This window comes from Echeneis naucrates, chromosome 17 (assembly GCF_900963305.1).
Source record: "Echeneis naucrates chromosome 17, fEcheNa1.1, whole genome shotgun sequence".
Taxonomy (NCBI): Eukaryota; Metazoa; Chordata; class Actinopteri; order Carangiformes; family Echeneidae; genus Echeneis; species Echeneis naucrates.
In genome coordinates this window covers 17290651-17318313 of record NC_042527.1, presented here as the reverse complement: position 1 = coordinate 17318313, position 27663 = coordinate 17290651, and the positions used below count along the sequence as shown (strand labels likewise).

General features: G+C 40.7%; 1 protein-coding gene across 3 annotated transcripts; it reads left to right on the top strand.

Annotated features, from left to right (window-relative positions):
* Window positions 1–27428, top strand: LOC115057551 (rho GTPase-activating protein 29-like). 3 transcript variants are annotated; one of them, XM_029524704.1, is made up of 22 exons: window positions 1–195; window positions 839–1175; window positions 12365–12508; window positions 16010–16106; window positions 16333–16405; window positions 16637–16697; window positions 17329–17478; window positions 18043–18107; window positions 18250–18360; window positions 18705–18785; window positions 19114–19284; window positions 19408–19545; window positions 20064–20251; window positions 21391–21557; window positions 22074–22208; window positions 22558–22656; window positions 23275–23438; window positions 23541–23729; window positions 23897–24034; window positions 24281–24513; window positions 25017–25317; window positions 25531–27428. In XM_029524704.1, the coding sequence occupies exons 2-22, from the start codon at window positions 899–901 to the stop codon at window positions 26701–26703; spliced, it is 4155 nt and encodes a 1384-aa protein (XP_029380564.1). In that variant the 5' UTR covers window positions 1–195; window positions 839–898; the 3' UTR covers window positions 26704–27428. The 3 variants fall into 3 exon arrangements, with proteins under 3 accessions (XP_029380564.1, XP_029380566.1, XP_029380565.1); XM_029524706.1 differs by lacking the exons at window positions 1–195; window positions 839–1175; window positions 12365–12508 and adding an exon at window positions 14810–15098; XM_029524705.1 differs by lacking the exons at window positions 1–195; window positions 839–1175; window positions 12365–12508 and adding an exon at window positions 15246–15496.
* The last annotated feature ends 235 nt before the right edge of the window (window positions 27429–27663 follow it).

Below are 27663 nucleotides of genomic sequence, written 5' to 3'. Positions count from 1 at the left end.
TCGGCTCCTTCTCGATGTACAGTGACTCACAGCAGACAACTTTTGGTCTTTGTTGGACTTTGTGTTATTTATTTATTTCTTTCTTTATCTTTTTTCCCCCCCTGCTAACGGAAATGTCTTTGGCTTTTCGCGGGCGCCATTGAACAAAACGTTATTTACACATCGTGGCCATTATGTCCGTAAACTGCCGAACAGGTGAGTCGAAATTAACGTTTTGCTTTTTCTTTTTTTTTTTACTTTGACTGTTTTGTTGTTGTTGTCGTTGTTTTGTGTGGGTTCTCTTTTCTATAACTTGGTAATAACATCAGTTTTCACGGTAAAACTGTCTGGAAAGAGAAAAATATTCAGGTCGTGTGATTTTTTTTTTTTTTTTTTTCGTCGCCTCCAAAGTTTAGTAAATGCCGTCATTCTCCTTCGTGTTGGTCTTTTTGACGTATAGCTTGTGTTGTTTTTGTGTGTGTTTGTAAAAATGCGTGGACAGATGTACTGTTGCTTTAGAAATATCGTGTTGAGCTAACTTCACAGCTGTGAGTTAAAGGGGGGAGTCCAGATAAAGTTTACAGTGAGTGAGTGGAGCTCATTTAAAAACTTCTACAGGACTTCAGAGTAATTAGTTTAATTGTGTGTAACTGTGTGTAACTGTGACACTTGTGTCTAATGCATAACTTCCTTGAAGACATTTTGACAACAGCAGATTCTGGTTTACAAAACAAGAGCTTCCATGAGAAGTGTTTGATGGTGAAGAATTGATGGTGGATTTGGAGTGGGGGGGGGGATCCAGCAGATGAGAAGCAAGACTCACAATCACACACGTCATCTTGTCCCATTTGTCTTCCAGCCCTCCAGGTACCAGGGCCGGAGCGCCTGTGAAGGGTGGACAGCTGCACTGGCTGCTGGGATGCTACGGAAGAGCAGCAGCAGCAGTGGCAGTGGGACAAAGCACCCCCCTGGTCCGTCACGACACCTCTCCAAGCCCCACTCAGGATCTCTGTCTGCTGGATCGGCCAAGACCTTGGATATGGGCCGCAGCTCCAACCCCCTCAGCAGCATGGGCCTGTCGTCTCGGCTGGTGGGGGCGCCCGGGGTGGACCCGGAGTATGTAATGCAGCTGGTGAATGATGTGCGGTGGTTCGCCGATGTGCTGCTCAACCTCAAGCATGCTTTCCAGTGTAAAGGTGAGTTCAGGAGCAACTGGGATGTGGGGGAAGGTCTGGGGGTTTGGGGGAAGTGGAATGCAACAAAGCAGCAAACTTAAAGAAAGAAAATCCCTCTTTGGATGATCTTTATTCACAATCAGTGTTGCATGGTCAATGCTATTCATGATTTTTACTTACGATGAAGCACCGATTAAGTCTTATTTCTGACTTGCTTATTTCCACTTTGAGAATTGAAAATGCCCAGAAAGACTTTAAACTCAGACAATTGAGGAGAACTTGTTGGGTTCAGGTGATTTTTGAGTGAAAGAAAGAAAATTAAGAAAGAAAGAAATTAAAGTTACTTTTTTTTTTTTTTTTTTTGGTTTACCAAGAGTTGTAGATAACACCAACCGTATCTATTAGCTGCATTACCATCTGCTCCAAAAAGGCTGCTGTCGTTGAAAAACTTATCTCCATCTTTCTTGGAAAGGAACCCTTTGCTCTTTGTAGTGAGGTAATGACACTACTACCTGATGTTTACCAATAAATCTAAAATTAGTTGAAATTCTCTACCAGTAAATTCCTTCATAGATGGATTCGGATCGTATTGTCAAGAAGTCATGTTGTGTTTTTCTGGCTGCTGGCTCAAGGAAACAATGAATAATCACGAGCAATGGCACCTTAAGCTTTTCAAACAGTGTCACAAGATGGATGTTACAAAGAGAGGACACATTTTTCTTGACTCTTGGGTAGTACGTCACATGTTCTGCTTTGACCAGTTATATGCCAAAAACTAGGTGCTTTTGGATGAATTGTGCAGGAAGACCTTTGGTGAAATGTTACAGATAAGTTTGCCATTGTGACACACTGTTAAGTGTTAAATGCATTGTGTGATAACAACCTCGCTGCTTGCTGCCTACTGGGGAGCTTTCAGTGCTGCTACTGTCTTTACAACCACACTCGACCACACACACACACGCACTGACTTCTCACTTGGTTTTAATGGCTTCGCAGTTTTTCCCTAGACGTGCACAAACGCTCTGCCCATGCAAACGTACATATAAAGTTACACAAGGCTTTATAGCAGCATAAAAACCGGTGCTAATTTAGAGTCTGTTTTTGTTCTGTAGTGTTTTCATTACCAGTCAGCGTATGTTACTTGTTTGACTGATTATAAAGAGAGAAAAAAAAAGACGAAGATTCAGAGCCCAAAGTGACATCATGGGTTTACAATTTTGTCCAATCACTATAGTGTCTGATTTATCTACTAACTGTTAAAACAGTGATTTTATAGGTTTATTTCATTTATAATGTCAGTGGATTCAATCTAATCAGCACATTTCCGACTTTACGTGGTGATGTCTGATGTATTAATTGATTGAAGTGATTTACTTCTTGAGAATTCATGCAGTAATACTGCCACTGTTAAAGCTAACACTACTCCTACTGTACAGCTAAAAGACACATACCCTCACACAGACACACACGGGTCCTGAAAGTCTGGCAGTGGGAGTGAGTTGTTTAGCAATTCCTCTGGCCGGAGGAGTGAGGCCTCTTTCAGCTTTGGCTTGCGTCATGCTGAGTGTTGTTCTGAGCCATCACAAAAACATTTGGGATATTTGCCTCCCCGTTTACAACGGTTCCTCTTCAGCAGGTGGGGATGAAATCATGTCATATGACCCCATAATGTCATTCAGCTCAGTTAAGATTAGTGGTTTATTTTTGTTTTTCTTTGCTTCGAGTCAAAGACTCATGTAAGATGCTGCTACCATAATGTGGTTTGCAGCCCAGTCAAAAGTAAACACTGAGTCACTTTCATTTCAAATGGGTAACGAAGAGTGGAAGATGATCACAGTTTAAGAAAGTGTGTTTTGTCAACGATCCTCCCAGCTTTAAATATACACTATGATCCCAGACACCAACACTTAGATCAAGTCTGAAGAGAAAAGTGATTTAGAGACAGACAGTTTGGAGCTTCCGAGCATTTATTCTTAACTTTTTAAGGAGTTCACAGCTACCCATACACTTAACATCCTGAGTCCTGTCAGTGATCAGTCTGGCTCTTGTCCATCGACACTGGAACATTCCTGATGGGTGTCTCTGAAAGACAGACACTATCACCATTTATAATGTTTTTCTTTGGTAGGGAAGTTCCTGTGGATGGGTTCATGCAATCTTCACTTGTGTCTCACCAGAGCATTTAAAATAAGAATTAGTCTGCATTTTATGCTTTATCAGCACAATAGATGCAAAAAAAAAACAAAAAACAAAAAAAAAAAAAACCCCAAAAAACGGGGTTCCTGTGATTAGTCTTTGCTGCAGCAGAAATAAAAAAAGTGAGTACTGCAAAGTAGTATTTAATCTGATTTATTTAAAAAAATGGATGGTACTCACAATGAAGTTCAAGAGTTTTTCACATAATCAGAAATGACAGCTACATACACTATGTCTCTGTTTTATGTGATTAGCAGCATAATAATAATGAACTTACAAGCACCAAGGACTTTGCATAAAAAGACTTAAATAAACATATAAACGTGTTAAAAGGGAAATAAAAAAAAATCAATCAGCTATTATATCAAATCTGATAAATAATATAATAATAATAATAATAATAATACTGGGGGAAAAACACATATAGCACAGTTAGCTTTTTGTCTGAAAAGACCAGAAACAGATTGAGGAAATCTGCTGTAACAGCAGTGAGGAAAGTGAGGAGTAAGTTATTGAGGCACATGCCAGCGCTCGTGTTGATCTTTTCATACTTGGAAAGCTCTGTCGCTGGAGTGTTGCGAAAAATCAGCATAATGCCTTTTCTCACTGATAGGCATACTCCCTGTAGAGGTCTGGCAGGCTTGGAGAGAGGCAGGTTTTGACTCTTTGTGTGTCGCATAACTTCTCATACAGAGAAGACTTTATGGAGGAAGATGCTCAGGGTTCCTCTCAAAGGTGCCAGCCAGTCTCAGGCTGGGAGCAGAGCACGTACGCCGCAAATTTGGCCGACGGACACCTAAAGGGGAACTCCATCAGGCGATTGAAAGCTTGAGTTAAGACACAATGTATTCACTCCCACTGCTTCACACCTATGGATTCCCCAGGGTCAGATTGTGGTGTAGATTTACACTTTCCCCCCATAACATTCACAGGGCTCACAAGAAGTGTTGCCCAACAATAGTCAGGTTGTCAAAGAATGTAACCCAAGAGAAGAATGTGATGTTGAATGAGTTTTGACTGAGCAGGTGACCCCTGTCCCTGTCTCCCCGTGTTCCTGAGATGATCTTTGTCCACTCCGACATGGCATCATCACACACTGTTCATCAGTGAACCTTAGTCTTTCACCCCAATCTCTTGCTGAAATGAAAGAAAACGCATATTGCTGTGCATCAAACCCCTAGGAAAATTCCTGTGGGATCAACATGTTATTGTCGTTTAGCGATTTCCTAAATTGGAATATCTCCAATGCAAGCGCACACATTGTGGGCTTAACTTCTCCCGATGTCAATATTAAAGGCATTTAATCATGGTGATTATACAGCACTTCAGGGCCGATGTGATGATAATAAGAAGAAAAAGAAATCGGACTAAGAAGTAAAAATGCCAGTGTATTTTTCTCATCCTGAAGTTTTTATTTGCATCTGCAGCAGAAGACAACTTGGTTAATGGTTTTAATCAGGATGAAAAAGCAGTTCTTCTCACACAGCCGAGCCACGGCCCCCCCTCCCATCCCCCCACTCTCCTGCATACTCGGCATTCCTTTAGAACAAATGTTCACTTGTAGCTATAGTGCCTTCAATAGACTAATGGTAGGTGTGAGGCCGATTGACTGTGAAAACTCCTAAAACAAATTCTGTTTAGATTTGTGGTCATTCTTAAATGATTATGTGTTCAAAGCTGTCTTTCTTTTAGAAATTTTAGGGAAGGAATTTGGAAAAAATGTATTTCTGTTTGTGTGGAATTCAAGGATAATATCTCAGGGCCACAGCTTCAGTACTTGAAGCAGATTGAACAGATTAAACATGCTGGTATATTTCTGAGAATAAATGAAATGAGAGAATGGTCACTGGGGGAATCACACTCTAGATGTGGTAGCCCTCTTAAGTATACGGGAAAAAACTTTTTGGTTTCTTTTTTTTATTATTTCTTTTTTGTTTTTTGCTTTGCCTTTCTTTTGTGCAAAATACCATTGTTGCACAAGCTCATGTATTAATCGCAAGTCCTGTTTCTTCACCATTTCACATCTTTGTTTTTCTTCTTCTTCTTTCTTTTTTTTTTTTTTTGAAGACCACAAAGAACAATGCATAATTTGCAAATGCAATGCAAATGAATAATTTTCCCACACAATATCGTTTTCGTTTTCCAAAATGTGTTTACACATAGTTGCGTGTAGTATAACACTTCCTCTGCCCTCATTATTAAACCAAAAAAGTTACTCTGTGTGTGTGTGTGTGTATGTGTGTGGAGTGATTATGGGCCGGATTATGGATTCTGGGCTGAACAATGGTGAGGTTGTGACTTTAAATGAAGATAGCCATCAGGACACTGGCTGAAATTCTGCTTCCTTGAATGCTTCTTTGCTCAGGTAAGTCCGTGTTACTTCATTTTGTCCCCTTGGCCACTGGTGGAGAAGAAAAACAAGTATTTCTCACTACCACTTTTAAACATGCACTTCAGAATAAAACCAACATTTCATAGCTTAGTAGCAGAGCATGAGGTTGAAAGTGAACATGCCACTTCCCTATGCTACAGAAAATTCCCTTTGTGCAGTTTGGTGCTGTGAGACGACGCATTAAATATCTGTAATGGACATTGTAATAGCGGAGGAACATATTTAGCTGACTCATTCATCCTTGTTTCACTATTAAACTGTGGCTTTCTTCAACTGTTGGTTTCACGCTGACATTGACTAGGGCTGGCTGCAGTCCAGTCAGAATGAATTGTTCAGAGTTGCACAGTGTCAGTCACTAAATGTGTTTTCTGACAGATTCCTCTTTTGGCGTCTGGTGTGGAATTAAAATGTTGAGAAACTGTTTGGCTGTAGTTTTCCAGGGACTTACTTTGTTGTTTAGTCACAGACTTATTTTCCTCTCTGCTCAGGAGACCTTAGATTGCAGCTGTATGGTAATTGGAAATTGTAGTAGCAATCAGAGAGACTGAATTTATGTCCTTTAATTGGCTTTTTGGAGTTAATGTGAGAATTAACTTAATTTTGTCAAATGAGGTTAATTTTCAGATTCAAACCAGTATAAAATTGATGTTTACTGGCCATTAAAGCCACTGCTGCCCCGTTCAAAATATATTCCCCAATACTTACCACAAATATCTGCTCTTGTCGCAGAAATGCCCCTGTGCCAACTCAAGTGGCCACTTGCGGGTGGTGCCTTCAATCAAGAAAAAAGCTGAATTCTAGCACATAATAGTTTAATGGCCTACTGCTCTTAGGAGAAAGAAAGAAGAGATTTGTTGGGCAGTAACTTTCCCCTGTGATACTGAAGGATGTTTTTGTGCAAGCTTGTGGTTGGGGTGTGTTTCCTGGGGTGGGATTTATGGTTATGGGCTCTGGATGTTTGTGTAGGAGATTGGTCATGGCGAGGGGTGTATTGGCCAGTGGAGCTTCTGCTAGCAGGGGGACGTCACTCGCTGGCGATTGGGCAAACCTACTGTAATTTACAACAGTGCATAGGGCCTGCGCAGTATGGGGGCCAATACTTGTGATGCTGTTTTGTGACTCACATTGTTGTTTTGTATAGAAAAGCAAACCGCTCATGTTACTCTACTCAGCTTTGATTTAAGAGACACAACAAAAGCACAAGTATGCCTGTCCCAACAAATGCTTTGATAGCGCTTCCTCTTAGTCACACTCATGGCATTTATTTTTCTCTTGCCCAATATTGTCGTCTCCAATGCTCATACTAGGGGACATCATTAATTCAGGTAGGTGGAGATGCCTTAACAAAATCTTGTGTTGTGAAGTCATTCACTGGCGTGCATCGCTCTGCACTAATGGAAGAAAACTGGCTGACAATGCCAGTTTTTCTCTGTTCCTGGTAACATTATAAGTCATTTTTGAGTCATTTTCAGTCACGACACATTGTCTTTTTCCAGCTTTTCAAATGTGAGATTTTCAGTTTTTCCTGTTTTATGTGTTTATAAAATTCACCACTTTGGAACAAAATAAACTATTTGAATGATTAATTATTTCCTTATCATTTCTTTGTTTAAGGGTTTAAGGAAATTGATTGACAGATCATAGCACAGAAGAGTTGTTATCCAGATCCAGTACAGTAAAATCAAATCGAGCATGGAGAGTTTACTTATTTTTCAATGGTTTGGAATATTTGAATAGGGGATGATATGTAGTGGTGTGGTCGCTTTCCGGTTTTCATCATCTCCAACTGGAGCTGATAGACTGAGGTGATCGAAAAACGGCGTCTTGTTTTGCACCTGCTCTTCAGTCCCCCAAACATGTAATGAAGTGTTTAAAGAATTAGCCTGACTGCGAAGCCTGGACCCCACAGAGTGTAGTTCACTAATAGGCTGGGAGCAGGTAGCTGTTTATGGAGTGCCTGCTGTTTACCGTCTGTGTGATGTCTGGTGCCTGTTTCGTCTCCAAACAAGGCATGGGAAAGACAGAGAGGCACCCAGCAATGCAGCTTTTGTTTGGTCAGAGTGGGAAATTAGTGTTTGGAGATGGCATCCTGACCAAACAATTCCACCTGTCGCAGATCAGGTTGCAGTCGGCTCTGCAACGCAAGCACAGTGTGTTACAGGGAGCGTTAAATGTTTTCTATCCTTGTGGTTTGTGCTTTAAGAGACTTGTGGATAATCCAACCTGAATTTATTTAGTCTGTGTTTCTCTGTTGGAAAAGGCAAAAAAGGGTCCGTTTCCATTTGGTCCATTCAAGGTCATGACGAAGTCTGCACAGAGAACAGCGTGTCACCATCAAGAGATCAGGCAAGGCGATGCGCATCTAAAAGAAAATCTGACAATCGTCTGTTTCAGTCTGTGTAATTCCGTCATCCTCCCTCTTTCCAGCAAAAGAAAAGCGGGGGAGGGATGATGCCGTAGCAATGTGGCCTCCCAGTAAAGCCCTGCGGCTGTTTCCCAAGCAGCACCGTGTCACCAGAGCTGCCGAGGCTTGTTTCATGTCGAGCAGATCGCGTGTCCAGACAGGCCAGTTGATTGCCTATTGTTATCAGCGGGGGGAGCAGAGGCTGTAACCTCTGTCAGACCACCTGAAGATTTGGATTAGATTGGTCTTCTCTGCTCGGGACACACAATGAGCTTTGTTAGACACAAAGGACCCCCCAACACACACAATTTAAAGGGTGACATTAATTTAAAAGGCAAATGTTTGACTTGAGTCACCTGCAACTCCTTGGAAAAGCCATTGTTATTTGCAACATATTCAGCATGAAGACTGACAGTAGAGAAGTGATTTTATTCAGAGTTTTATATCCAGCCTTTTTCTGAGAAAATCTGCAGCCTGTGGAATTCACTGTACCTGACAAGACTTGAGAGTGTTTTTGTTGTTGCTGGATATTCATATATTTTTGGGGAATGGGTATCTTTCATGGCTTGGTTTATAAAAGTTGGTTTATTAGAAATTTTAAATTCCAAATTGTACCAAATTGGTACAATTTAAAGAACAAATGAGCTCAGAAAAAAATCTTCATTTTCTGAAACAATACACTTTTATATACTTCTTTGACTGTGTGAATTTATATACTTTGTATGGGCTTTTTGTAGTTCTCTTTCATGTCTCGAAATACTTATCAACTGAAGGCTGTTAATTCAAATGGTAATTGAATGAAAATGACAAAAGCAGCACATACTGTATGGACAGGCATCTCAGACACTGTGCTGTACTCTCATGGCCATTTTAAACCTTTGTTTTAATCCCTTTGCTGTAGTTACCATACGTCATGGAAAACCAATGGAAACCTCTGCTTAAAATAAGTAAATTCAGGAAGCTGTGGACTGCTAGGTGACCTTTTCATTTAAAATTCAATTAGCTGTTCTATGCAGTTAGAGCTAAATATGCATACCCTAACAATATTTTTAACACACAGCTGTCCAGGGTTCTGAGTCAAAATATGGACTAGAAGTATGACTAACATGACTGCCAGGCACATGGCTCCACTGCAACATCTCAGATGAAAGTGTGTAGAACTCAATGGTCATTTTACAGAAAATAGAAAAAGAAGAAGTAAAACATACTTTTTTCTTTTGTTTTGGGCTGTTTGCTATTGTTTCATGTCATTTCGGGCTAAAGAGACAAATGTGTATTTAAAAACGTAGAATGTTTGGCAACACACTCTACTGTATATGGTTAGGTGGAGGTCAAGTACTGGAACTATTTGTCATAGTAATTGTTTTTTTTTCCTGAAAGAGGAGGAGGAGGTCTTGATCTTGTAGAAGACAAATGAAGGAGGCCGAGCGTGAAGCGTGGCTGGGACGCCGGCTCATCCCACCACTGTAAAGAAAGACAAGGCGGCCTTGAGCTGCGTTGACATCAGTAGGGGGTCTGCCTTCAAACAATATGTCCCAGCTCCATGCTTCATTGCTGTTATCTGTATCAAAACAATGGCATGGTCCCCACAATCAGCGACAAATTTCCAGTGCACTTTTTGATGGCATTGTTGTGACAAAACCACTCACCACTGATTTCCACCAGCTTTCTCTCACTTGTCTCACGCTGCTCTGAGCACAGATCCTCTCATATAATACAAAGGGCAACACTGGTGTTGATCAGTATGAGCTGTCAGACAAAATTTGGCCTTGTTTTGATAACTTTATTCCCATTTCTGTTTGTTAAATTGAATTATTTTGTTTGAATTTTTTAATCTGGGGTTTTAAGGTGAAGGATTAATAATGAAGCTAATAATGAATAAAGCCTAATTGCACAGAAACTGGTGACATTGCGTCCAAAAACCAATGTCTTGTACCTTATTAAGCATTGTTTTTTTTTTTTTCCCCTGGATCCAAATCTAAGTCCTTCAAAATTCAGCATCTGCAGATGTATGTCATGATTGTTATTTTTGTTCATATTATAGCAGAAAAATACACAGTTACAGTTTACACTCGACTCGGACAAATTTTTGTCAGTTCTGTGTGAAAGAAGACAGACTCTAATGACAGCCTCTTTTCCCTTTTGTCGTGTGGTGTAAATTGCTGGTAATCATCGGTGAGGACATGCTTTTGGACATCTGAAGGTCACTATCAGTGCGTATATTATTAATTAAAATTGCTGGTTGATGTTTATTTGTTTCTGCTGTCCCACAACATTGTCTGAACTCTGCCTGTTAGTTTGACAGCTGGCAGAGGTGGCAATTTAAATAAAATTTTCAATGATCTGATGAGAAGAAGGGTCAAAAGGAAGAGAAGGTTAGAAGGACTTCAAAGTCTGTGTGTGTGTGTGTGTGTGTGTGTGTGTGTGTGTGTGTGCGTGTGTGTGTGTGTGCGTGTGTGCGTGCGTGCTGGGGTCAGGGACCTCTCACCTTGGGGCAGGAGAGCAGGTGAGTCCTCTGCGCTGCAAGATGCTTTTCTCTAATCCACAACAGAGGAAGGTGTGGACAAGGATTGGCTGCCAAGCACAATGAGCATGCCATATTTTTTTTCTTATTAATTTGTGTGTATTTGTTTTGTTTGGAGTGAATCCTCAAGACACACCCTCTGCCTATTTCTCATCAGTAATAGAATACCAAAGCATATGGCATTAGTTTATCTGTCAAATGCGGATTAGAGCTAATTGAATTAGAGCATGGGTATATGACTAAAGGAGGAGCAGAAAGAGTAGCACACACAACCCGACTCCTATTTTCTCTCCCTTTGTAATTCCTTTTAACCCTTGTAATAAATTCGGTCTCTCTCGCTCTGCTGCTTGGTGGAATGGGCTTGATAAAAAACAGATGGCCTTTCAGTTTCCAGCCAGTGCCTTCATTTCTTCCAAAACAATGAGTTAGACATGAACTCACCTATTGTCTGGTGCCAACTTGCAGTGCCTCCACTGATGAACCTGCAGCAGACCCTGACACAAGCTGTCTTCCTGTTGACTGGAGAAAATCCATCATGTCTCTATTTGTATTTTCTTTCTTGGCAGCCTTTATATCGGAAAACGTAATTCTATGTAAAACACACCATGACACTGTTTTGCAAAGTGCTGCAGGGATTCTCTAAGTTGTATAGAAAAATGTAAAGTCAGGAAAACCTTTGGTTAAATTAAAAAATGCAGTTGAATGTGGTACTATTTATTACTTAGCCTGGTTCTACAGGAACAACATGCCAGTCATAGCAGAATATGGTCAATTTCTGAAGGGAGAGGAGTGATCTAAATGCATTTTGTACATTCTCTTAAAGTGTCGTCTTCTGCAGCCTCACTCATAACACAAAACCCAGATCTTCCTCAGCTTGATCATGACTCAAAATGTAATGGACTTTGACTTTGACTAATGATGCAAACTGTTCATGGTAGTTGGTTTTTCTGATTGTTGTTCATCAAGTTCATCATGTCTTCACATGTGATTGTGACCTCACTCAACCTGGGTCACTTTTTTTTTTTTTTCAGAAAATCTGGAATGTCTTCAGCAGGTGGTTATTGATTCAAGCTTAAGCAATAATTACTCAAATAAATATGATGTTTAATCTTTTCACTGTACCGTGGACCAATGACAAACAGGCTGGCTGCTGTGGCGATAAAATCTGTCATTGTGTTAAGTAGGACACCTGTGACCATGAAAGCACGTCGTCACCCCTGTGTGGAAATGTTCAAACCATGACTGAGATGTGTATATAGTAAAATGTGCTCCTTCCGTTTTACGTGCTGTCACCTTCTGCCTGGAGGAAGCAAAAAGACATTGCATGACAACAGTTTCATGTAACTGTGGGTGTAAAAGTTTCATCTGCATCCATCTCTGTCTTCAACATTTAATCTGGTGGCATGACAGCAAATACTGATAAAATATGTCAAGCTTGTCTTGATTGTATTAAAAAAAAAAAAAAGGGTGGCTGCAAAGTTTCGTATAATGGAAATTACTCATACTCATAACGATGACGAAAGGAATGCCAAGAATTAATGTGACGCTGTCTGATCATGACTCAAAATGTAATGGACTTTGACTAATGAAGCATGGTAGTTGGTTTTTCTGATAGTTGAAGCTTTCGTCATGTCTTCACACGTGATTGTGACCTCACTCAACCTGGGACACTTTTTTTTTTTTTTTTTTGCCAGAAAATCTGGAAGGTCTTCAGCAGGTGGTGCAAGAACGTTTGGCAGAGTTACTCCGTGTCCTCAAGGCTGTTATTGGCAAACACCAGACCCTCAACTCTGTGGACATCCTGGGAGCGGCCGGCACGGTCATTGCCAAGGTCAAAGGTCAGTACTAACTCCCCAGAATGCATGAGTGCACACAGACATACAGGTAAACACATGTGGGCGCCCAGATGATGCTTCAAGGTTTTGGCATGAAATCTTGCATTACTGGTTTAGGCTGAGGGTCGACGTCAGTCTTTCAAACCAGTGTGGGAAATACCTTGGAGGAATATCTTATTGATTTCTGCTCAGCTAGAGTTGGCCTGAAGATGTGTTTGTAAGAGTTCACTGTGCGAGAGGTTATTATTCCTTCAACAGCAGATCCATTTCCCATCCCCCCCCCCCTCGACTGAACACAAACAAAAGGAATCATAACTCACAAGTGGATCAGATAGAAATGTGATCCACTGCAAGGGTAATTCTTCACTTGACTTGCACACAAGAATCTGTACAGCGGAGACTACATGGCTGTAATTTGCATTCCATAATTCAGCGTCTGCAGAGGCCCCTCGACAGGCTGCTCGTCAGCCAAGCGCATCCATGTTTTTTCATTCTAGTCTCCCATGTCATGAGGTGAAGGTTGTCTGCCAGCTCACCTGCCCTGTTTCCGTATCTGAGTTGTGACCTGTTCCAAAGGAATGCTCCAGAGTGCATGTCTGTGATCTTCAGCCTATTGAGTGGCGCTTTCGACAGTGTGTAGAATGAGAAAAGGAAACAAAAGACACCCAGGTTTAGAACAGCCAAAGGCATTCTTGGCATGGTTTAGACAAACTTAAATAGCAGACTGTAGTGCCAGTGACAGGATGAAAAATTTACAATAAACAAAGTCTTGCTAATAATTGAAGACTTGTATTATTTAAACACTTCTATGTAGAACATTGAAGGCTGCAGTTTTATATGTTGTTGCTTCAAATTCCTATTAATTGGTATCAAGTATTAATTAAACAAACAAACAAACAAACAAACAGTGTTTGTGTGTGCTCATCAAATAATTTTTTTCTTCCAAATATTGTTGATACAAACACTTAATACATTTTAGATCAATTGAGTATTAATCAAGATATTTGATAGTTGCACCTCAAACGGTACAGATGGTACAGTACGGTATTACTGCACAGCAAAGCAAGTTGTTTCCACGATGTCCTGTTGACAAGTAGCAAATTGGGAATATGCCTGTCCACAAGGGGGTGCTTTACGCCCCCTCCTTCCCTGGTTGGACTGTCCCTAATGACCTCAGGTAACACTACAGGATCAGACAAAGAGCCAGAGGAAGACTAAAAGGAGACAAGGAGGAATGAATCAGTGAGACGTTAGAGATGAAGACTCAAAGGTTTTAAAGATAACAGGTCTTGTGGTCCGTTCTGTCTTCAGAGTGTGTTGTCTTTTCATTCATGTTGCTCTTTGATGCTTGGTCATGACACTTGGAGCATTTGGAGCTGCCAGAATTAACTGGGGAAAAAAAAAAAAAAGTACCCCCCCCCCCCCCCCGCCACCTCAGATGTGGTTGCCTAACCAGTTTCAAATGCCATTTATTGCACGTGTCACTGTTATCTACTCAAACTGCTCGCCTTCTACCGTCTATGTTACTTGACAGATTTTAATAAAACAGAAAATGTCTGGAACTTTTTCAGCTCCGCTCTGCTACGCAGTGAACAGGGCTTCATTCCAGTCAGAGAAAGCTATTGTTGTGTCACTCATCTGCCTTCTCTGTTTGTGTGTCTTAGAAGATATGATCTGTGCAACCACTTGTCTCTTTGGCCCAGACTAAACCCAGACAAGATTTCTTTTCTGGTTATAATTTAATTCACATTCAAAGTTCGGAAGGATGTGGCAATAAAAAAGTGTCAATCCTCTCTAATTAGTTACTTTCCCTGCTCTCTTTGCCAGCTGTTAGTGTCTTTACCTGACAAATAGGGAAACCGTGTTCGCTTACCACAGTGAAACTTTATTTGCATCATAGATACATTTTCTCTCTTTATTTGGATAAACTAAATTTTCCATTTGTTTAAGTCATCTAACAAAAACATGCTGTTCAGTTTTATTGAAATATTTCCTCAGTTTAAAATGTTCGCTTAACTAATTAACTTATAACATTGAAGTGGTATTACGTAGTAGCCTATCAGAGAAAAATCCTACATTATCACACTAGAATCGTCAGAGAATTATCATTGTACGAGTTGCGACTCAACCGTGAGAAAACAAAGGCCCCTGTACCTAAAAGATGGAGTTTCCATATTTCAATTGTGACAAGGGGGCAGAGCTCTGGAATCATTGTTATGAGACCCACAGGATGTCCTGAGGAAGAAGTCAGTGTAGAGTTGTACACGAGCATTCAGGGTCAGGGAGGCTCGCGCAACTGCATCTCCTCACTTGGTTTCTCCTTGGAACGCGGGGTTTCCTTCCCCAACCCAGAATGCCGTGTCTTTTCTGAGTTCCTTCACAAGTCGGGAATTAGCAGCTCCTCGGCCACCATTGAATTTGATTGACTTTGCTCTCATGAAAAGGAAATAGAAAAAGCTGGAAAGCAGCAGCGAAACTGGAACTGGTTGAAGTTTTTTGGGTTTTTTTTCCCCCTCCAAGCAACTAATTCACATTACTGAGGTTTTCTTGTCCCACTTACAAAGACAGTGATGCCAGGTGACAGAGAGAAAAGGTAAGTCTTGTCACAGCTCACTATAAAGTTTCATGTCACTAAACTCAAGCTGTGTGAGTGTTTCCTGTTGTGGGGCAGACAGGAAGTAGTCGGATTTCACTGCCTGTGTCTTTGGTTCCTCTGACTACTTACTGCAAATATCTTCTTGCTGAGTACACGGTTTCTCTGAGTAGGAAACAGCCGTGCCTACAATTAGAGATTTGTTTTGCTTTGTTGGCCCTGCAGTTCCAAAATGCTAGATGTGTCAATAGATTTTAAAGCAAGAAATTTGAATGGTTGGCTTTTTGGTGCATGAGCAACATGAAAGATGACCAATGGAATAATATTGCATTGGAACCAAGGCGGGAAAATTTGGGATTGTTTCTGAATACTCCTTGAAGATCCTTGAATCAGTTTCGGTAGGAATACTTGCACGTCATTTACCTTAATTTGCTTTTGTCTGAGTAGATGCCGTTTTAAAGCTGTTTTCATAATGTCTGCTTTTAAACATTTGACCTGTGTAGCTGCCCAAGGGGTTTGACTTTTGTATGTCATAGAGGAGCATGTTAACACTTGCTCAAAACTATTTTAGCTCTCTTGAAGGCGACTAAACCACTCACCGCAGAAGGGTTAAGTATGGCTCCAGTTGATTATAATAGCATCAATGCTATGCTATGGAGAAAAATTACATACATTCATTCTGTGTTTCATGCATTGTTTTAGGTTTTAATAATTAAATTTAGCTTTTTGTTTCACTACCATTTCCTCCATTAATCCAGTGTTCAAATCATCTGTGGTCAAATGTCAGCAACCGTCAACATACAGGCCGAGTTGTGTAAATACCTTTGTTGAACGATTTAGTGCATACAAACCTTTTTGCAATAGTATGTTATTTTGGCTTACAGGCCTTTGTGCTTTATCACTGTCTACAGGCGTTAACTTCAAGGAAGTGAACTCTGAAAACAAAACTGCTATATTTGGCGAGATACACAGATCCATTGACACTTTGGCTTTTACATTCGGCAATGTGTGAGTACAGCATTTGTTTGCCTTTTCAACACTACTGGATTTTTATTACTGTTTCAACTGCTTAGAAAAGTGCTGGTGATTTCAGCCAGCAGATGTCAAACTTCAGAGTTTGATGTTTTTATCTGTGTTTTGAGTCATTTCCTTTGTCAGAGCAATCAGTTTGAACACAATACTTACAATTATGACTGTATGAGAGTTGACTGAGATTTTTAAATCTGCCCCTCAGAGTTTCTGACTTCCTTATGGGAGATGTGGACAGTGGCTCAGGGTTGGGGATCCCCCAGACCAGGAGAAGCAGGGTGAGACATCTTTTCTTTTCTTTTTTCAAAACTTTGTTTTGAAACATGACTGTTTTCAAAGGGGTGCACTTAAAGCAATTTTACCATGGCCCATTTAAAAAAAAAAAAAAAACCTCAAAGACTTGCTTTCTGTACTTAATTGGGGTCTTCAGAGCCCAGCGGCTTCTGATGTCTGACTTTGATTGTATGTCTGCTCTTCCCTCCTTTTTAATCTAAAATGTCTTTTCACAGTCTTATGACAACCTCTCTGTGGATCCTGAGGGATATGTATCGGAGAAAAGTGACCTTGTGGGTAAGTGTTATTCACATTCTTTTTCAATAACCTCTGAGCAAAGTGGCTGTAAAATAAATGCATTCACAAATGTAATGGCTGTTAATGTATCCACCCCGCCTCAAATCATTTAATGGCAGTTTTTTAGACCAGGGCAGCCAGGGGTGTCGCTTTGTGAGTTAGCTGAGTGATTTAGGCTTTGGACTTTTGAATGCCTGAGGTAGACCCGCCCTAAACCTCTGTTTCCACCCCTGTTATTTCTGCTGCTTTTTTCATACTAGCTGCTCGTTTTCTCCCTCTCCGTCCACATATCTGACATTCTTTGCCTGTTGAGCTGCAGTTCCGTGTGGGATTTGAAACACATGGGGCTCGTGTTGAATCAGATGGCAGGCTGCTGGGAAAGGTGTATCACAGTTTAACCAATAATAACACAATAATACTGTTGGACTATTTTTGAAGATACCCAGCACTTTTACATCCTCCTACACTGTCAGCATTAATTACCTCAATGTTTCTTTTATTTACCACCCCCACACACTTGTTGGAGTAGTAAAACTAGAACAGATCAGTCCAGCGTTTGGAAATTCCATCGATACATTGTGTTTCGATCCACCTTGTTTTGATATGTGTCTCCCTTCTGCTGCCTCCACAGGCCCAGAGGTGCCATTGTCACGGGAGGAAGAAGTAGACCTGACGCTGCTGAAGAATGACAGCGGAGTGGAGTCTGCTCTTCTCTACGCCAAGGCCTGGTCCAAATACATCAAAGACCTTTTGGCCTGGATGGAGAAAAGACTATCCATGGGTGAGAGACTGAGACTATTGACAGTGTCTGGGGTTCTAATCAGAGGGTTACTGCATCAGGGCATTGTACTAGATAGTTATAATCTGATTTGCTATGTTGTGGCTGAAAATTATCCCCATCTCCCATTGCTTTACAGAGTTGTATATACATTTATTTGATCCAGGGCTGAAGCAACATAAAGCAACGTGTCAAAAGACTGTTGAGCCACTATAAGCCCTGGATTTAGTTGATTATATGAGCCAGCAGACTACGTAGCTCAACATCCCTGTAGAAGGCTTCACCCTAACTGGGATCTTCACGCCCTGTCCGGATATATTTATTTATGACAAATCTATAGTTATTTTTCCAAACCATTATGTTATTTGCGTTAATTCTTCAATTTGTTCAGTATAATATTTACTGTAATATGTGTAATGTATTTATCATAATGTGTCTTTGACCTTTTACCTGTTTGTTTGGGGCCATCATTGTACAATTAATCACAATACATATATGCTTGTATCAGAAAGCAATCGACTGTGATAAATAATTCTTTTATCCACTCCTACTTTTCCTCTCTTTTAGATATCGAGTATGCTAAAAATTATGCCAAAATGGCTGAGTCTGCAAAGACACTGGCCAGTCAACAGGTAACTAAGAAGACATTGTAAAATTATATTGCTTCTATTGGTATGAGACAATTCTTGTTAGCTTTCTTAAAAGAAGAGTACATGACGCGATAACGTATACATCCCTTTTTTTTTCTTTCTTTTTTTTTTAAACCAATCCAAGGACTACATGCCATTCAGCGATATCTACATTTCCACATTCAAGAAGGACATTGAATACAACCAGCTGCTTATTCAAACTGCAATAGCGCTTCAAACCAATAAATTCATCCAGGTAAGACAAGAATGTTGTTCCTTGCCAAATCTCAAAACATTTCTTGCCCGTTTCACTGAGAAAAACTTTCAGACTCCTGGCAGAGAATACTAAATAATGGCAAATCTTCATTCAAATCAGTTATTTACACAGAGCTTTCTTATTCTGCCATCCATCCAAGTTCGGATTGAGAAAGTTTAATGTAGCATCAAGGCTCCTGGTTTTCCTGATAGTGTTTTGTTGACTAATCCTGATCTGGAAATATCTTGATAGTGAAATTTTGATAATGAAGTTGGTTTGGAGAAAAAAAAAAAAAGCCATTTTGAAAACCCTGCTGTAACTGTTGACCTTAAATCTGTTTTCAGCCTCTTTTGGCGCGCAAGAATGAACTGGACAAGCTGAGGAAAGACATCAAGGAGCAGTGGCAGAGGGAACAAAAGAAAATGGTCTGTCTAGAATCTCTGTATAGTCATATACTATTACTGCAACCTATCCGTCTTTTGTGTTGTGCAACAGACTAATCTGCATTTCACAAAAAAAATGTTGTGAGGGATTATCAGTTATCAGCATAGTTAAACCCATGGCAATCTGGCAAGAGAAAGATAAATAGTGGTTGTTGTTTTTTTTTTTTCCTGCTTGACAAAATCCACTTTATCATTTTATGTGCAAAGTTGATCAGCCACAAAGGTGTAAAATTTTATTTGAGATAACGGTTACATGCACACGCCACATTGAATCGCTTAGGTTTATGTGGTTGATCTGTCGTTTTGGCAGCAAGAGGCAGATGCAACCTTGCGTAAGGCACGAGCGCTGAAGGCCCAGAGGAGAGAGGAGTACCAGAAAGCCCACTCATCTACCAACCGCTCCCAGGAGGAGCACTCTAATAATACTGGTAACAAACAGCTGGAGAAGAAGAGGAGGCTGGAAGAAGAGGCTCTGCAAAAGGTAGGCAGGGAAGAAGATAATAAAGTTTTAATCACCAGGATCAGCTGGGTGTTGCAGTTTAATTCGTATACAACTCATTTCACTTCTTCACACTACCCTCTGTATCTGTTGTTTTGTGGTCAGGCGGAGGAGGCCCAGGACCAGTACCAGACCTGTATGGCTGACGCAGGCGTCAGGAGGATGGATCTGGTCAACGCCAAGGGCACCATCCTCACACAGATCCGAGAGATGGTCTTCCAGTGTGACCTCACACTCAAAGCTGTGAGTAGATGGTACATAATAGAATAAGACAGCTAAACAGCCTGATGAAATTAGAAAGGAAATTGAATTGTCCAATGACATTTCATTATTTATATGAATGTAGATAGAGCTGTGAGAAAATTAACACTCCCACAAATGAAAATACAAAAACTAAAAGTTGCTTTTATTACATGGCCTTACAGTCAATCTATCTTTTTAAATTGCATAAGGCATGTTATGACTTCAGAAATACAGAATGCAAAAAAAAGGTTTTACATAATGAATTATCTGAATATTATGAGAGCAAAAAATTTTAGCGTTGTGCCAGTAGTCGAATGCACTAAATGTACTTGTGCTGGTGCTTTCACTAAACAAGACAAGACTAGAAATCACATGATATAAATAAACATGATCTGTTTTTCTGTTTCTATATATTTTAATGTATTTACTATAATTTCAAAATTCATTTGCCTTTGAGTGCATGGCTCATGACCAAGTTAAACACTTATATATTCAACTCTTATTTTGTCATCCTTCAGGTGACAGTGAACTGGTTTCAGATGCAGCAAACACAGACTGTGTCACTTCCTGCCCACTACCAGGCCCTGAGTGACAGTGCGAAGTTGTACGAACCGGGCGAATGTTACGCTGAGTTTGCCCGAAACCTGCCCAAAAATCTGCCTAAGGAGCGCCTGCACTCTGACTCCGTCTCCTCTGATAATACCAGGTACCGAAGACTCTGGCTTTGAAACTGCTGTGCAAAGCATGAAATTAACATTTCCAAAATCAGACCTAAGCGCCTCAACTTTGTGCAAGCATTATGAAATCTGCTTGCTACACTCCAGTATGACTGTTTACAACCGTTTAAACACTTTGGTCACATGGCACATTGTTGCACACAGCCATAATATGAGATCGTTTATTATCTGAGGTCATATTGTGGTGTCTGTTCAGCTGTCATGCACTTTAAAGTCATTTTGGGGTAAAACTAACTTTTACTTAGTGGTGTTTCTAAATATCCTGAAGTTGTTCCTGCCCATTTAGAACTTACTTGGTTCTTCTTTCAGCAAAGGCAACAGTGAGTCAGAGTGGGAGGAAGTGAAAGAGAGGGAACCTCAGAGAGACAGAGTGTATGTTGAATTTGTTGCCCTTCCTCAGGAAATATCTGTGGCGCAGGCTGAATACAGCAGGGGAGATTGTGAGCGTGAGAGTTTGGCTCTGGTTTAGAACCGTCCCTAAGACTCAGTGTCAAAGCAGTATCAGATTCAGCCACACACACAACACAAAAAGGAAAATAAGCAGTGCTTTATACCTTCACTTTCTTTGTACTGAGTTTATGTAAGATGACTTATTTTGTAGCTCTTTTATGATTGGTAGTTGTGTATAACAAATCGCAATAGCAGTTTTGGATTTAGATGAATTCTAAGAAAAAAAAAAACCAAGCGGAGTTTAGAAAGTCACATTACAACAATAGAAGGATTCAGTGAACTTACTGCAGCATAGAAGAGGTAATCTACTTAAATTGCACAACATTACTGCAGAAATACTGTTGTGCACAGATGTCAGATACAAATTTGGTTGAAAAATCAGCTTTCACAAAACTGTGGTTAATCTGTAAGTAGATAAAATGCTTGTGATCTTTGTAATAAGTGTTGGCAAAACAGATTACTTGCTAAAAATGTGAAAGCCAAAGATCTCAGCACTTAGTGACGTGAAGTAATTACTGAGTCGCTGGTATCAGTCTGCCACAGACACACTGCATAATGTGATAACATGATATAGTTTTGGGGCAGTTGGGACAATAGGAATTACTTAAAGGTAAAATCCATCACATGTAAACCTAAACGCTGACATTATGTCCCCCAGGTTTGTGTTCAAACGGTCAGTTGGCAGCACTCATTCCTCCCATGGCAACCTATCACAGGCATCTGGCACCTCCTGTGATGTGCTGAGTGGAGATGAAGCAGACTGTCCCTCACACCGACCGGGAAAGATCAGTGAGCGGAGGTCCAACAGCAGCACAGATATACAAGGTGCATATTCAGATATAAAGGAGTTTCAGCATCATGTGGCATGATCACAAGCCACACAAGGAGGGCCTTTGTATCTGCAAGAGCTCTGAATATCAGCAGACTGATCAGACTTTAGAGAAGCAGCACACTTTTACAGAATGAGTAATATAAGAATACAAGCAGCTGAAGTTATTCTTTTTCTAACTTGGATATGTACTATTTAGGTACTATTGCTAGAGGTAAGTGGTCAGATAACTAACTGCAGACCAACCTGCAAACCTGCCTGTTTCTTTATGTGATTCTCTCAGGGACTTGCCCCTTGGTTTGAGGGTAAGTCCCCGTACGCAAATAAAGTCAAAACACTGGGAGTTGTGTGTTGCTTACTCATGAGTCTGGAATATCTGTGTTGTTCTGGTTGTTTCTCAAAATAAAAGAAACCGTTGCAAAAATATCACTAAGTGCGCAGCTGTCATATCGTTGTATTCCTCAGTTGTTTCTGTTTGTATGTGACTGGTGGTTTGTATTTTTATCTTGCAGCGCTGAGAAGCCAGGCATCGCTGAGAGCTTGGGCTTCCAGCAGTCAGGGAAGCCAGGGCGGGATGTGCAGTGACTCGGAGAGTGCTGGAGGCAGCAGTGAGTCCAGGTCCATGGATTCCCCCACCGCTAGTCCAGGTATGAGGCTTTCACAACAATCCTTTTTTACGTTACTTTAAAAAAGCTCTTGAGGGTGTAATTAAATTTCAGTTTAGTTCATTTGTATAACTTGTACAAGTGTGTAGCTGATCCGCAACTACTCATCTCAAACTGCCCTCCCCTTTTTGCCTGAAACTGTTTGCCACACTTTGCAAAGCTATGAAATACTCATTTCTGTATCTGCACATTTTGCTATGTTCTTCGGCTTACATGATCTTTGTGCTGCACTGTCTTTGTGTACGTCTGTGGTGAAACTGCATCATCGTCACTGCACTTAAAAATCATGTTGGTTTGATACGTAAAATTAATTACTTTCCTTTTTGTGCAGGTGACTTCAAGCGACGGTTACCGAGGACTCCCTCCACCGGAACAATGTCTTCTGCTGATGACTTGGATGAGAGGGAGCCGCCATCACCCTCAGACAATGGTAAGACTTAAACTGTGTGTGTGTGTGTGTGTGTGTGTGTGTGTGTGTGTGTGTGTGTGTGTGTGTGTGTGTGTGTTTTGTCTTACTAATCTCATAAGGAATCCAGGCACTTGTCCTACTTACAAGGAGTAGGGGATGGGTGAGAGATGACTTTACATCTCAGAACCACTAATAGATGGGTCTGACTCAGTGATGATTTTTGCTTTCGTTTCATGTCTTTTCAGTTGAGAGAGCTGTGCAGAAATTAGGTTATGTTAGTTTTGGTATGTGGCCTCAGCCTATACTTCCTGTTTTGAAGAAGTCTGACTATCCTACTTTAAATAATATTTAAAATTTACATCAGAATTAAGACATTGTTAGTCGCATATTGCAGTATATTTTAATAAATTATGGATCTTATTATATAGATTATAAAATAATTACATATATCATGAAACAGAATAAAGTCATTCAACTAACTCTAATAACACTTAAGTACTTTCTGAGGTTATCAATGAACAACTGGAATGTACAAAAGCAAAAACTACTTGTTGTTTTGTTCATGTTAATAGAACTGCATCACTTCTCTAATTCAGCATGAGTGTTTTTAGTTCCCTCATTAGCTGTTCTGATTTTCAGGTCTGGCGGAGATGGTGACAGAGACGGCCAGCTCTCCGGGTCCTTTCCGAAATGCTCAGATGTCCAAAGCTGCTCAAACCCACAAACTGAGAAAACTGCGAGCACCTTCAAAATGCAGAGAGTGCGACAGTCTGGTCGTTTTCCACGGAGCTGAATGTGAAGAGGTATGTCGCTTTTAATTGGTTTCAGAAATTACAAGTATTCATCGATCAACCACTCTGAATTTGAGAGTTTCCTGATTGTCTTTCTCTGTTTTATTTTGTCAGTGCTCCCTGGCCTGCCATAAGAAGTGTTTAGAGACTCTTGCTATCCAGTGTGGTCATAAAAAGCTGCAAGGCAGGCTACACTTGTTTGGTATTGACTTTGCCCAAGCAGCAAAAAACAGCTCAGATGGTGTTCCCTTTATCATCAAGAAGTGCACATCTGAGATTGAGAGCCGAGCCCTCAATATCAAGGTAAACTTCAGTTTTGAGGGCTTTAAAATGACAATATATCAGTACTGTCTTTTTTTTTTTTTTGAGCTATACAACTTATGTTACGTTATTAGGTTAAATTACATCCTATGTCTTGGATATGTTGGGAAAGTTGCAAAAATGTTCTGATGTATGATTTTTACACACAGGGCATTTATCGTGTTAATGGTGCCAAATCACGTGTTGAGAAGCTCTGCCAGGCGTTTGAAAACGGGAAGGACTTGGTTGAACTGTCCGACCTTTCACCTCATGACATCAGCAATGTTCTCAAACTCTACCTGAGACAGGTACGTCTCAAATGTGGATGAAATTTATGTTGAAGTCATGAATGGATAGACATTTTGGTTTTGCTCATGTTAAAATTGTCATTATTACGGAAATTCCCCATGAATATTAATCAAGTATTTCTGATTCTGATTATGACTTGATATAAAAGCTCATAGATGCTTGTAGTTTGATTCTTTAAATAATCTTTAATGTCAGACGTGGTTGGCCATCTTTTTGGTTTAACTCTTATGTCTTTATGCTTCCAGTTACCAGAACCATTGATCTTGTACCGATACTACAATGATGTAATTGGCTTGTCCAAAGAATGTCAGAGAGTGATTGTGGAGGAAACTGATAAAAATCAGAGCACAGCGACAGAGGAGAAAAGCAGTCCAAGCATACAACTCAACAGAGTCATCTTCAAGATCCGAGATCTGCTCCGTCAGCTCCCCACAGCCAACTACAGGACTCTCCGTTACCTTATGGCACACCTGAACAGGTATGACTCAAAACAAAGAACAGCTAGTTCCCTGCAAGGAATTATGTCTTTTACTCTTTGCTCAAATGCATAGACAAACACAAACTTCCCCAAAACACACAAAGGTAAAGGGACACTTCCCTATGGCACAGAGGAACTAGTACAGAGAACATACAAGTCATGCGAATTTCTTTTTGAAGTCAGGAGGATTCAAATCTGTCACAAGCACAGATATTTTCAAAACAAATATTCTGTGGAAATATAATTTCCTTGCCTCAAAAGGACTGTCATCTCGGGGTATTTGATGTTCTCTTCTGTTTTTGTTTGCATACTTGCAGAATTCCAAGTGACAAAAAAATTTAGATTCTTAGCAGCTTCTTGAGGTAGATGAAATGTTCTGTCGGTTCCTGCAGAAAAATATTGATCTGCAGAAAGTCTGTCAATTTTTGGACAACTCTACATCAATAATGTCTGAAATATAAGAGAACTCCGTTACAAATAACTTATTCTCTGCAATACCACAGGGTGACAGAGCAGGCGGACGAGAACAAGATGACTGCCAGTAACCTGGGCATTATCTTTGGCCCCACGCTGGTGAAGCCTCGGCAGACTGATGCAGAGGTGTCCCTGTCCTCCTTAGTGGACTACCCCTACCAGGCCTTGATGGTGGAGCTGTTGGTGCAAAACTTCCGAACAGTCTTTGACGTCTCACCTCTGGCTGGCTCCAACATGGCCACCATAGGCCAGGGGTCCCCCAGACTCACTCCTCAGGAGAAGGTGCAGCGGCTCAGCAGGCACTCCACATCCCTGATGGACATCAAGGAGGTGAGGAAGGATTCAGGGTGTGGGGTAAACGGGTTAAAATAGAGGTGGGAATGAGAAGTAAATAGGTCTTGTAGGTACCTATAAAACCCCTGACATTGACAAAATTATGTCTTTGTTATGTAACAATGTGCATTCGCAAAATTAGAATCCACTTCCTACTGAACTACTCATTGATACATGATATTCAGACAACTGTTTATTGTGCCCCTCCAGAGTGCCAAAGCGTACAAAAGATACTCGTCAGTGATCCCATCCACACACATCCTGGATGAAGTGCAGGAGGTCCAGCCAGGAACGGACAGAAGCAAGGTCTCGTCCGTGGACGAACTCAATGGGATCCAGACGTCTAGTGGAGGAGATCTCCAGAGGTCAACCTTAGTGTTTGGCCGTCCCAGCATCACCATTCCTCCTCCTACCAATGTGGCACCGAAGGTCCAGCTACGTACGCAGCGTGCCAGGCACGTGTCTCGACCAATCAGCATGCCACTGGAACGTCTGCCCAACCCCGCTCAGATCATCGAGAGGAGTAATCAAAACCCTGCTGCTAATGATGACGCCACCTCCTCTGAGCGGGACATCATGGCCAAAACTTTACAGGAGATACCTGAGGCAGAAAAGGTGCGCCCATATGGCTCATCCAGAGTGAGCACCTACTACATTACACCTTTCATTGACACACAGACAATGCAGAGGAAAACATGGGACAGGAAGTACAAGCACTATGATGTTACACCGAGGACTGCCATGATTGTGGCCAACCTGCCATCTGCCAGCTCTGGAGTACAACCTATAAAGGCCACGACACCCGTCAGTGTTAACCCAGCTGGAACCTCTGCACCCGTAGTGTCCACGTCTAGTTTGAGCACAACTTTCTCCACCAACCCCAGCACGGTGTCAGTTAAGCCTGGCTGGACTTCTAAAAGGGAAAATGGCTCAGATAGTTCAGCCAGTGAATCTGGCAGCTCACCAAACCTTCTAACACTCAGGCCTCCGAGGACTCTGCAGCCTCCTCCTGGAACTTTCTACAAGCCCCCTGTTACCGTGAACAACAGAGCTAGGACGCTTCCCAACTGGACTACCACTCTTACCACCATCACCACCACCACTGCCACCACCACCTCCTCACTTGCCCCCGTCAACCACAGCCAGGTAGTCACTTCATCCCCTGCCCTTACAACCCGACCACAGACAAAACTCCAAACGCAGGACTCCACCGACAGCGCCGTTGACCCCGGGGGGTCGACCTCCACTAGTCTTTCACCGCCCCAGTCCCCACCCCCGAGCAGCTCTGACGACCTAAGTCCCAGTGAGATTAAACCCGTATACCAAAGACTGCGACCACGGCGGCTGCAGGAGCTTGAACACAGAGAGGCTCATTTTGTCTGATGCCAAAAAAAAAAAAGCTATTATATCTGTAAATATTAATGTATTGGTTCCATTGTGTATGCTGGGGGACATATTTTTTTACAAACAGCTGAGAGGGAGAGAAAATATAGGCTTGTGAAAATACACCATGAAAGTGTTATAAGTACTAATATATTCTATTTTACACATTAAAGTCAAGGTGTCAACAGTGACTGAGCTAAAAATTCATATCAAGAATTTTTGGTCTCATGTTCTTAAATAACAAATATGTGAATATCTCTCGTCTGTTTTCATGTCAAAGAAACTTTACCAACCACAAAATGTATTTCTTTCCATGAAGAATCGTAAGCCTATAATTTTTTTGTTATATTTGTCCTAAAAATTATATTTTATTGTAATCACACAATGCACTTAATACAGGTTCTAATTCTAATTTTGTCTTTATTGTTAAGATTTGCTAATTTCGTATTTATTCCACAAGGAATAGATTGAAGTATTTTTAAGGTTCTGAATTATAAAGAATTCATCTTTTTTTACCTTTTAAGTTTTCCATCATAGTCATCTTGATTGGTACATTTTTTTTTCTCAGTATGTAAGCCTTATGTATCTGTTTACGTTTTTTATATTCATTCATACATACTGCATGTTTGTCATGGTAATGTTGTCCATCTCAATGTTGTGAAAAATGACATGCAACAGTTGCAAATTGCTGCAAATTAAAAAAATATATATAGTTTAAACCTTTATTTCTGTTTCAATGAGTGTTTTATAAAATAATTGCTTCAGTAAACAAACCTAAGTTGTTTTTTTTTTTTTTTTGAAGCCTTGTGGTGATTATTTATACTTATCAAACATTCCTTGTATTCCTGTTGAATTGCAGGCTCATGTTTTTCACCCCTTGTAATCTTTTCTTATGTTTGCCTTATTGGAGAAAGAATGCGTAGAATTTTTTGAAGAGGTTTGAGGGCTGAAACTTGTAAT

Coding starts and splice junctions, on each gene's coding strand:
- LOC115057551 (XM_029524704.1), top strand. CDS start 899: ATGCTACGGAAGAGCAGCAGCAGCAGTGGCAGTGGGACAAAGCACCCC. Junction 16,698..17,328: donor GGAGAAAAGTGACCTTGTGG/GTAAGTGTTATT, acceptor CTGCCTCCACAG/GCCCAGAGGTGCCATTGTCA. Junction 24,514..25,016: donor CTTATGGCACACCTGAACAG/GTATGACTCAAA, acceptor GCAATACCACAG/GGTGACAGAGCAGGCGGACG.